At 37.0% G+C, this 12,140-nt stretch overlaps 1 protein-coding gene across 2 annotated transcripts in view; it reads right to left on the bottom strand.

The window, feature by feature from the left end:
• Positions 1-1,118: 1,118 nt before the first annotated feature.
• LOC107680600 (disabled homolog 2-like) overlaps positions 1,119-12,140 on the bottom strand; it is a 29,213-nt gene continuing 18,191 nt past the window's right edge. For both annotated transcript variants that reach the window (XM_016476543.1, XM_016476550.1), the window contains exons 4-14: positions 10,972-11,070; positions 10,729-10,860; positions 10,450-10,533; positions 9,613-9,636; positions 9,473-9,505; positions 8,978-9,040; positions 7,121-7,732; positions 4,838-4,985; positions 3,829-4,308; positions 2,888-2,967; positions 1,119-2,728 (exon numbers count right to left, since the gene is read on the bottom strand). In XM_016476543.1, coding sequence (XP_016332029.1) covers positions 2,660-2,728; positions 2,888-2,967; positions 3,829-4,308; positions 4,838-4,985; positions 7,121-7,732; positions 8,978-9,040; positions 9,473-9,505; positions 9,613-9,636; positions 10,450-10,533; positions 10,729-10,860; positions 10,972-11,070 — 1,824 coding nt within the window. In that variant the 3' untranslated portion in view covers positions 1,119-2,659. The remainder of the gene's footprint in view (positions 2,729-2,887; positions 2,968-3,828; positions 4,309-4,837; positions 4,986-7,120; positions 7,733-8,977; positions 9,041-9,472; positions 9,506-9,612; positions 9,637-10,449; positions 10,534-10,728; positions 10,861-10,971; positions 11,071-12,140) is intronic.

The raw sequence follows: 12,140 nt of genomic DNA, 5'->3' as shown, positions 1-12,140 counted from the left end.
GAAACATGGTGGTGGTAGTATCGTGGTTTGGGCCTGTTTTGCTGCATCTGGTCCAGGACGACTTACCATCATTGATGGAACCATGAATTCTGAATTATACCAGCAAATTCTAAAGGAAAATGTCAGGACATCTGTCCGAGAACTGAGTCTCAAGAGAAACTGGGCCATGCAGCAAGACAACGACCCCAAGCACACAAGTCATTTTACCAAAGGATGGTTAAAGAAGGACAAAGTTAATGTTTTGGAATGGCTGAGTCAGAGTCTGGACCTGAATTAAATTGAAATGTTGTGGAAGGAGCTGAAGCAAGCAATTCATAGGAGGAAACCCACCAACATCACAGAGTTGAAGTGGTTCTGTACTGAGGAATGAGCTAAAACTAATACAAGATGTTGTGTAGGACTGATCTGCAGTTACTGCTGCAAAATTGGGTCACACCAGATACTAAAAGCAAAGATTCACATACTTTTGCACCGCACAGAAATGTAACACTGGGTCATTTTTCCTCAATAAATAAATGACAAAGAAAATATTTTTGTCTCATTTGTTTGATTGGGTTCTCTTTGTCTACTTTCAGGACTTGTGTGAAAATCTGATGATGAATTGAGTCATATTTATGCAGAAATATAGAACATTGTAAAGGGTTCACGAACTTTCAAGCAGCACTGTATATATATATATATATTTTTTTTGTTCAATAGATAATTAAATGGCTGATTGGAGCACCACTAGCATACTACTCTTACTACCTTAGTTTGGAGTCTAGGCCTTGGCAAAATATGTAAAAATGTTTGCTTGACTTGACATTACGTTTTATGTGTGCTGAATGAACAAGCAGTAATATTAACCACAAATTTTAACATAACACCCCCTCCCCCAAACTGCTACAGCTGTTTTAAGATGTCATTAATTTTGAAGTGATAATAGTGACTTGACTTGTTGCGTACTAGTTATGTAGGTAGCATGCTAGCATTCCATTCTGAACATAGCCAGTCTTAAAAAAGTTTGAAGTGTACTTCATTCAGCACATCGTTTTTCATCTAGTTTAGAAAATGAATTCGGTTATCTGCTGATCCCATTCAAAGATTGTACTAACAAAACTTAACACGTGAGGCTCAAATCATTCAGCCAGTCATCACTTTATTGTGGAGTAGACCCAACTGGTCTTATACAGACTTGAATACAAACTTTGCAAAAGATAAATAGGACAATTCTGAATCTATTCCACTAACTAAAATTCCAGTTTATTGCAGCGACTACATATTTTAAAACACCTTAGTTCTATAGCATCCAAGGTAGAGATGGCATAGTGCATAACAGAGCAGATATTTATATATGTACACACATAAAATTCACATAGTTCATTTTGACAAGGCTTCAGCATCCACTACAGTCAGTATAGTACACACATTGTCTTTTTTTTTTTTTTTTTGCTAATGCATTAATCCACTGAGATGAATGCATTTCTGTTACACTTTTAAACCTTGCAATATCATGTTTTTCCCACTTAATTTGTCTGGTGGAAAATGATTATATCCCCACCTAACAAAAGGGAAAAATAAAGAGCAGTGTAGTAAGATATCATTGATCAATCAGACACATCAATATGCTCTTATCAAGTATTACCTGAAGCATTCTGCATCATCATGTTACACGCAAAACAATGTGCTTAAATAGTATCATCCTCCTATTCTATGGATAGATATTATTTTTGATGGTGTTTATATTTGCAGAACCGCTGACAACATGCCAGTAGTAGCAATTTAGATTATTCATTCAATACAATGTCAAATCAAAACAAAAACAGAACTTTTGACATGATGACAGTACATACTGTATATATTAGTGAACGTTGCAAGCTCAAACAGAACACTGAATACAGATCAAAGAAAATAACATCTTGCAAGTGATGCAGTTCAAATACAGGTTGATTTCAGTCAGTTGCTCTTTTATAATGAACAGGTCAGTACAGTATGATGCTGATTGCAGTTATCATATCAGAGCATCTCTACAGAGGTTATATACACTGTCTCTCTGCTGTCCATCATTTGGGTTTGTGATTGGACATTTAATATGTCCAAACTTGAATTGGATATTTCAAAAATCTGTCATCTTATTCAGTTGATATGCCGGTTCATAAAAATGTTTCTCAAAATTAGTGACCAGTCATGGCTTAAAGCGTTTTGATAAATGTGGAAAAGCAAACATATAATGTCAAGATAATACTGCAATGAAGAAAAAGTGATCAAAGAAGGCAAACACTTGTCTACTGGTGCAAAAATGACAAAATTGCTTTTGAGTGCTTTTAGTACAGAAAACAAAACCACTGTCATCATGTTGTCATTTAGAGACAAAATGCACTCAAATTCATGTTTGGTGATCATGTTATGATCATGGTTCATAAAACGAGGAGGGTTGCACATGCTTCATTTGACTGTGACATCAGAGCTAAGAGACCTGCTCTTGAACAGGATGCACATTAGAGGGAAAGCTACATAAAAATGGTGCTCTGTGAAAAGCGGTTGTCGTATCCATTAGCTTAACCACGACATTATAAAGCTGAAACATCTGGGATGGAATTGTTTTTTGCATAATTTCTTGTTCAGTGATTTGTGTTTGATCCATACTTGGACCCTATGAAGTCATCAAGATGTCCAGCTATCATGCAAATGGGTTTCCAAATGGGTCTCTGAAAGGATCTAAGCCCACTGTCTTTATGGGAGGTGCACTCTGTAAAGGTCAAAAGAAAAAAGAACCATAAATATTAAAGAAAAAGGAAGAAGAAGAAGAACAAACATAAACATTCTTGAGGCTTTTAGAAAACTCAAAATAATGTTATTGTTTGATCAAATGTTTCATAATCTCTTATAAGGAAGCACATATACATACAGTTGCAGGTACAGATGTGCCAAACAGATTTTTTCCAACGGAGTTGTTGAATGGGTTCTGGCCTCCAATCTTCAGTTCAACTGAAATCAAATATAAACTTTTATTTCAGCTGGTTGCCAAAGCAACATTTCTCATTTTAATTTAGTTTAACTTGATGTACCAAAATAATGAAAAAAAAAAAAAAACTATACAGACTTTAACAAACTAGCAAAAATGACAAAATTACTAAAACTTAAAAAATAAAATATAATAGAACAAAAACAGAAATCTAAAAATAAATTCAAACTATTAATAAAAACTATAATAGTATCGCAATGACACAAAAATATCACTGGTTAATGGTCACATGACATGCAGGTAAACTAACTTTTCATTATTATTTCCTGTATATTTAGTTACATCTTTTTAGATGTGATATCATTGCAGTCCACATCACATTCACACTGTTTTTAGGAACAGAATAATAATAATAACAATAATACATTTATTGTATGCATATTATTTTTTAACTCTAATTTAAAAAAATAAAGACAGAAATATATGTATTTCTGTTGCAATAGTACAACTGCACAATCATATTTGCTAAAATTACTTATATTTACATCTTCAACTATTTACTTTCAAATATTAAACCCTAAAGCTATTATTTTGGTGTTAAACACTCAAGCTTTTTCTGCAGAAGACCTCTGTTTAGGTGAGAACAGGTTTATAAATAAATACTTCTCGTTACAAATCTGGTGAAATGCTGAAAACCTATTTCTGAAAACTGTTGAAAATTATGCAAATATGAAATAAAGTGATCCTGGTGTATGCTGCATTCCCAAATGCATGTTATGAGCAACTCAAAATGGCATCAGATGCAGAGATGAATTTCATGGCATTGTAATGTAATTGTTAAAACAGCTGAGATTTTAATTACTAACACATCCATATCTGCTCACCTTTCCTTGCTGGCACGTTTGGTGGCTTAGCCATCTGGAAATCCTTAAACATGTCCTTGATATCTCTCTTCTCCTTTTCTCCCAGAGGATCCAGGTCAACAAAAGCATTACTGTCCACTTTTGGAGCTTCTTTGGTGGCTACTGCCCGAGGTGGAACCAGTGGAGGGGGACTGGAGCTCTGCTGTCCGTCGGGCACAAGGCTGGGTGGAAATATGCCTGTCTGGAAGGGGTTCCCCAGGGTTGAATGAGGGCTCCAGGATCCATTGGATTCGTTGGTGCTCCATGACGGAAGCTGTTGGGTAGCGGTTGAAGTTCCAAAACTTCCAGGAATGTTTCCCCAGGCAGGCGCAGGAGAAGTGGAGAAGACAGGTGCTTGATTGAAGGGCTGAGAGACACTGGTGGTGCTGGGGAAGATGGAGGAGAGCGGCTGATTCCACAGAGGAGTGCAGACTGCAGGTGGAGCTTGTAGAGACAACCCTTCTTTAAAGAAAATTTAGTGTTGATAAAAAGAAGATGAAATATTAAAAAGCTGCACTTATTCAGTGTTCCACATATGACAAGCATCGAATGGACCATGCATTCCTCTTGACACTAAGAGCCATTATTCATTTCAACACAATGGTATTCACCATATCATCCCACATTTTGTCAATTTATACAACTGTACTTGAGTCTATTTGAATCATGCACATTGCTTATAAATCATATAAAGTTTTATTTGTTCACCGACGTCTATTTTTCCATGCGTTTGCCACTTGCTAGGTATTCATTTTGGACTCTGATGTCAACTTTCAGAGACTTACACTGCATTCAAGATTTCCCTGAGAACCTTTGGCCCTGTTAGTGCCGTGCCCTACTGTTTGAGCTACAGTAATATACAGGTATGAACAGAACGACACTCATTCTAGGCTCAAGCTTTCATTTGAATGAGAATCACTGACATTTTGAAAAAGCATTTTTGGAAGCTCACGAATGTCAAGATATTTATTTATTGTCTCAAACGTCTTACCAAGAGCTGTGAGTGTGTCAATGGAGGAAGGGCTCCTGCTGAACAGACTGACAGAGTTGACAGGGCAGGTCTCAGGTTGAGGAGGTGGTGATTCTGATTGGTTTGGTGGAACAAATGGATCTGTCCCAGGTTTTTCATTGGAAGGGGACTATAAAAGAGAAAACAAAGATAATTATAAAAGAGACTCAGCCCATTATCGAACCAAACTGGTTAAATAAAAGTTAAAAAAACAGAACAGGGATTAAACAAGCATATTGTAATAGATTAAAGGGGTCGTGAATTGAGAAATCAAAATTCCCTTGATCTTTTGATATATAAGAGGTCATTGTGCTATAAAAACATCCTGTAAGTTTCAGAACTCAAAACTTTTTCGTTAGTCTAAAAACAGCTTATATGGAAGCCAATCTGCCAAAACAGGTTGTGGAATGTACAGTACCACTTTATGACGTAAAAGTGCGGCTAAACACTGCGTCCGCAGAAGAAGATCAATGCCTGCATCTTCATTACTGTCTGTTTAGCCCCGCCCACCAATTTGCACGTTGTAGGTAAATGACAAGAGCAGCAAACACAGGTCTACACAGAAACCAAATGATAAACTTGATGAACTTTATTTTTAATGAAGTTCCAGAACTTGATCCTATGTTCACTTTATTTTACCGCGAATTCGTTTACAAACAAGGCACAATTCGACACAGGGTTTTCAGAAAGACTGAAACCAGAAGACGATGCTGTGTCGACTATATTGGATACGATGTCACACCACGCAAGTATGAGTACTAACTGTTTTTATTACGTGATCCCTATTGCTTTGTCTGTTAAACAGATCGTTTGATATGTACTGAGTATTGATGCCTTTTTAAAATAAAACACAGCAGCTGTGAAGGATGTAGGCTGTCAAACATACACAACTGTTAGCCAATCATAGCAGTGGGCGTTTACTTCCGAGTCTACAATGCGCCACGCCTATTCAAAAAGAGTGTTCCGATGAGGGGGGTCAAAACAGGACAGAAAATAGCCTATTACTTCTAAATTATTATATTTTTTGATGTAAAAGTCTTGACAACATTATAAGTGGTCCTCCGAAAACAGCACAAATAAAAAAACAAAGGCAGTTCATGACCCCTTTAAATGAATACTTTTGTTTAGTAATGATGCATTAAAATGATCAAATGTAACAGTAAATACATTTATAATGGTACAAAAGATGTTTGCTTGCAACACCTCGACAGACCTGGGAATTACGCAAGGGTCCTATTTGAGGACTTCAGTTCGGCCTTCAATACCATCATGCCTGAACTTCTCTCAGACAAACTCACCCAGCTTTCCGTGCCCACCTCCATCTGTCAGTGGATCACCAGCTTTTTGGAAACTGCTTGTTGTGCTGCTTCATGTTTTTTGGAACCTGTGATACTTTTTTCAGGATTCTTTTATGAACATAAAATAAAAAAAACTGCATTTATTAAAAATGGAAATCTTGTGTTACAATACACACTACTGTTCAAAAGTTTGAGGTCAGTACATTTTTTTCTTTCTTTTTTTGAAAGTAATGAATACTTTTATTCAGCAAGGATGTTTTTAAATGGATAAAAAGTGATGGTAAATACTCATATTTTTAGAAAAGATTTTAATTTTAAATAAATGCTGTTCTTTTTAACTTTTTATTCATAAAAGAATCCAGAAAAAAAGTATCACAGGTTCCAAAAAACATGAAGCAGCACAACTGTTTCCAACATTGATAATAAATCAGCATATTAGAATGATTTCTGAAGGATCATGTGACACTGAAGACTGGAGTAATGATGCTGAAAATTCAGCTTTGATCACAGGAATAAATTATATTTTAAAGTATATTAAAACAGAAAACCAATATTAGAAATTGAAATAATATCTCACAATATTACATTTTTTTCTGTATTTTTGATCAAATAAATACAGCCTTGATGAGCACAAGAGACTGAAAAGAGAAAAAAACATTAAAAATCTTACTGATCCCAAACTTTTGAACGGTAGTGTATGTATATATATATATATATATATTCACATGTAGCCTAATGTGATGGGAAAGACATTAGCAAATCCATCCTTACCTTATGAGTACAACTCATTGAAGCATTAAAAATTGAGGCAAACAACATTACCAATCATGAAGTGGTGTTACATATAGATTAGAGAGTCACAAGAGACACGAAAGAAAGAAAAAAGAAAGCTTTGAGAAGTGCAGTAGAATGTTATTTATCAAATTAAAAAGCAAGAGATAATACAGTGTCATCAATGCAACCTCACCTTTACACTCCTCCTGCCCCTCCCAGCTTTCATGTTGAGTGGTGGAGGGCTTATAATAACCGAATCCTTGGTTTGATTGACAGGTGGCTCTATGCCTACATTCTCATGTTTCACTCCATTCTGCACCGGCTGCATTTTCTCTGAACCTCCCACAAACGGATAAGGCATCGCTTTCCCGTGTCCGTTCTGCTCTTCAACTGGGACAGTATTCTGAGTCCAGCTAGTGGCTTCCACAGCTCTGCCATCTAAAGGCCAATGGCCATTACTGAGAGCATGGATGATTGTCCTGTTGGAGAGCTGGTCAAACTGCTGGCCTAAGTAGTCAGAGTCACCATTCTTAGGGCCACCATTAAACAAGTTATTGGGGCTGTGGTTGGCTGTGGCAGAGTTGTCCCTGATTGACTGATTGTCACTTTTGGAAAATGGGTCATCACTGAACGGGTCATGGATAGGGGCGGGGAAGAAGTTGTGTTGAGAAGAGAAGGGGTTCTCAGGCGAGAGGCTGGATGGGGCTCTGGGGACAGAAGACGAGGTGAAGGGGTTTCCTTTAACACAGTTCTGATTGCTGTCTATCTCAGTGGACAAATCCATCAACAGGATGTCCTCAGACACCTGAAAGAAGATTTGAGGAGGGAAGAATAAATAATAAGCTGATGTCAATAATATAGATGAAGTCACGCATGAAGTAAAATAAATTTTAGGTGCTGTGTTCAAGCAATCAGAAATTTTAACAAGATGGGCATGCATGACGTAAGTGTAGGGCTGCCAACCATCCTGTATGATACACAATTGTTCTGTTTTAAAGGGAAAAATTGCATTTCATTTTCCACACAGGATGCAGTCTGTCCTGAATTTTAGCATCTTAAAAACAAATCGCAAAAGATGGATGTGAAACACAGAGTTGTGAATTGCCCTAATACTGGAAATGCTGCACAGACGCTACATTTGACAGTACGCAAAGAATCAAGGAAGAAGAAAGGGCAGCTACTACTAGCTTTTCTTTTTTTTCTTTAATTGTAAATGGTGAAACCTAAAGACATTTGTTCCTTATCCTCCTCTACTGAAGTTGGCAACCCTGCTTAAGTGTTTTTCCCCAATATAGCATGCTTTCGACAACAAAACACGGGTTGAATAATGGATGACTTAAAACGAATGAATGCACACATTACCTGATCTTGTTCTCTCACAGTGATTGCAGTGTTAGAAGTTAGAAGAACAAGACTCTGCATCAACACCACTTTTGAAAAGTTCACCATGAAAGTAAACGCTAAACAGAAGATGAGGGGCTATGGGAAGACTCATTCTTTTTGTGGAAACTCATATATATTTTACATGTAACTTATTTAACACTTTCAAGGGGCTAAGAATTCATAATTTTGAAAAAAGAAAAAGGCAAAAACAGCCTCATTCAGCTTTTAAACTCTTCTAAAGTGCAGTGTCTTCAAACAACTCAGCCTTGTTGAGTTTTTAGTGCTTGTTATTTTCGTTGGCCTGAACCCAGGCCTTCTACTCCCCATGACGGCATTTTCTTCATTTGAGGTCAATCAAGCACCAAAGACTAAACAAGGAGTATAGCAGGATATGAGACTTGTCTGAATGCCGCTAGTCTCTTTCAAACAGCGTAATGTCTCATTTGGATAATGTTGCTTTGGTCTGGTAAATGAGCTGGTGTATAATAGATTTCAGTGGAAATAACATTAATAATGTTAGTGTATCTTTTTGTGTTAATAAAACAGAGTGTTACCGTCAATACAATCCATTAATAACCAAAACTGGAGTGAAAAAGCCCCCCATTCAGTCTGAATGTGTATATTTATACATGAGTATGTGTGACTCATTCTTGCCCAACAGTCTTACCGAGGGAGAGTTTAAGTCAGGTGGGGTCGACATGTCTCCAAACAAGTCCAGCTGTTCGACGCCCTGCAGCACAGAGTTGAAAAAGGAAAAACAAGATTCAGACCAGATTATGGAAGCCAAACAGAGTCAGAGTAACCAAAACACCTAAGAGAAGCGCTATTCATACTGTGGGCAAATGAATAGGAGGAAATGAGCAGTGAAGAGAATGAGGAGAATGGCCAGAGCTGCTGTGTGATGCGTCTCAGTTATTTCCTGTCTGCTAACTTCATTAGCTTTCACCCCCTGAGGAGACTAGTTTAGGTGCTGTGTGCAAATGGTGAACAACAACATGAAGACAACCCAGCGGGGGGCTTTAGGAAGTGGGCCAGAGCGACACAATTCTACTGCGAACTCTGCCTTCAGGTTGGAGACCACTAACAAAATACTCCCACTGTTGTTTTGCAAGATCAGAACCATTTGGTAAATGTAAACCATACCACAATAAATCATACTTACTTTTCTGTCATTGTGTGAACCTTCATTGCCATTCTGTTGAGGTAAGATTGACAGAAATTGAGATACTAGTTGCACTGGCAAAAATATACAGTATGATATGAATATTTGGCAGCTGAAGCATTTAATGTCTCAATACTTACTTCCATCACTTTATTATTTCCATCCTAAAGAGAAAACAAGATCTGATTAGTAGGTCAGAATAAAAAATGACAAAACATGACAAAAAGCAAGAGAGACTAAAGCACAGCTGAACAGAAAGTCACACTAGATGGCAATGTTTTCAGTCTTCATGTTATGTCCGAGACATGCACTAATGCGTTATAAATTTACATAAAGTCTATAACAATGTTTGAGTAATTCAGGTTGTGATGATAAATACTATACACTACCTTTCAAAAGTTTGAGGTTGGTAAGATTTTTTTAATGTTTCTGAAAGATGTTTCTTATGCTTAGTAAAGTGGCATTTATTTGACTAAAAATACAGTAAAAACAGTAATAATGTGAGATATTATTACAATTTAAAGTACGTTTTCTATGCTAATATATTTTAAAATATAATTTATTCATGTGATGGCAAAACCGAATGTTGTTCATCAGCCATTACCTCAGTCTGCAGTGCCATGATTCTTCAGAAATCATTCTAATATGCTGATTTGGTGTTCAAATAAAAATTCTTATTATTTTCAATAATGAATAATATTCTTTAAATAGAAAAAAAGTTCAAAAGAACAGCATTTAAATAAAAATCCTTGTATAATTAAAGATGTCTTTACCGTAACTTTTGATCAATTGAATGCATCCTTGCTTAAAATTTTTTTTTGGATTTCTTAAAAAAACACATTTTTAAACAGTAGTATACAAAACTTGTTGCATTGTTAATATACTACATTTGATGCACGCATGTGTGTACTGTAAAGGTTTCTCAGCAGCTCATACAGCCTAAAATCATCTAAAAATCATTTCAAGAGGTCCCGCACCTTCTTTGAACCCTCAACTTCTTTTTTCTTCATATTGAAGATTAACTGGAAAAGATCCTTCAGGTCAATGACAAGAGGCTCTGCCTGAGTGAAAACACAAACAGTGTGTTAAAAGGCACGCTTCCTGCTGGTTTATGGGTGAATGTTTTTATGTGGGGGGAATGGTTTCTTTTTTTTATAACAGAGCTACAAAAAAGACAGAACAAGTTTGCCTGTATGTGCCTAAGGCATGAGAGTGTGAGGAAGGAAAGAGCTTTGCTCAATAAAATCTCACTGGACCTGCTGCGCAGTTTTAATGGCGAAGAACTGGTGCTGGCCTTCCGCACCGCACACATAGCCAAACGCTCTGCTGTCAGTGACATCTCGAGCGATGAAGGAGATCTTATTTACTGTGTGCTCCAGTAATGTTGCCTGGAGAAGTCAAAACAAAATAACAATGAGTACTGTTGGGTTTTAAATGATATTTCTGTTGAAGAGTTTATACTAGTCTGTATGAATGAAGAGTAAGTGAGAAAAACACACCCCTGTTTTTTCATCAGTAACAGTGATTCCTAAGAGAGAAATGTTCACCCAGACTCTCTGCTTGTGTTTGCCCTGAGAACGAGCTGCCACCGCCTTGCCCTGTGATCACAGAGGAAAAAGACAAATTAATGATTACTAAACAATATTTTGACTACTTGATCCTGGATGTAGTCAGTATCCTGCTAAAAAATGTCTGTCAAACAAATAAATAAATTGTGTAGGAAACAAATGGGATTTTTCTGTCTCTTAAAATATCTTGCATTACAAAGCGAAACAAATTACAAAGCTCATAAGAATTACTTCACACAGTAACATTTATGTCAAAAATACTGGAAAAACATTTGTTGGCTCAATTATTCTCTTTCTGCAGAGAAATGGTTCCTTCTGATCTATCTTTCTTCTCAAATCTAACAATCTTGTTTTTTTTCTTTTCCACAGTTTACTCTTTGGTGGAATTAAAGGTCCCATATTGTCAAAACTGAAATTTCCTGGCTTTTTTCATGATAACTGAGGTAAAAGTTTCAAAACAGTCAATCCACAGTCAAATGCACACAGCCTGCATAAAGTAGCTGTGATTTTTCACGAACCGTTGTGACTTCCGTAAAAAGGTGACATCAGAACTACTCAGTCACCGCCTTCAGTCACCACCCCGAGCACTGCCCACAGTCCCATGCTGCCAAACCCCCAGACAACATCGCGTCCATGCCATTGCTGAGCAACAACAACACGGAAACATGTAGAGAAAACGCTGTTCAGTCTGGATTTCAGGAAACTACATCATTGCACAGTAGGGCTGTGATGGTCGCCGTGACAACCGCGTCAACCGTTGTCTATTGCCACCGGTGGTAGTGCACATGACGTCACACGATCTATAACAAGCATAATACAAAGTTTTGTATACAAGTGTAATAATAGTAACAGTTGCAAATTGTTTTATTTAGACTATAAGTCTATGCTAATTCACAAATCACCTCAAACGCCATAAATGCCATTTGATCCTTTAGATTGGCAGGTTTGAGCACAGGAAAATACAGTACAGAATACAGAAACCAAATACTACCAATCTGGAATCATTTCCATTCATGTCACCCATCCGCATTTGTACAAGTGTCTTCTAGTTCACGTGATCGCAAACGCTCGGCTGGTCAGGTTTGTAATTACAGCATTCA

The sequence above is a fragment of the Sinocyclocheilus anshuiensis genome, unplaced genomic scaffold (assembly GCF_001515605.1).
Source record: "Sinocyclocheilus anshuiensis isolate Anshui unplaced genomic scaffold, SAMN03320099.WGS_v1.1 scaffold697, whole genome shotgun sequence".
Lineage (NCBI taxonomy): Eukaryota > Metazoa > Chordata > Actinopteri > Cypriniformes > Cyprinidae > Sinocyclocheilus > Sinocyclocheilus anshuiensis.
This window is presented reverse-complemented; position numbering and strand designations above follow the sequence as displayed.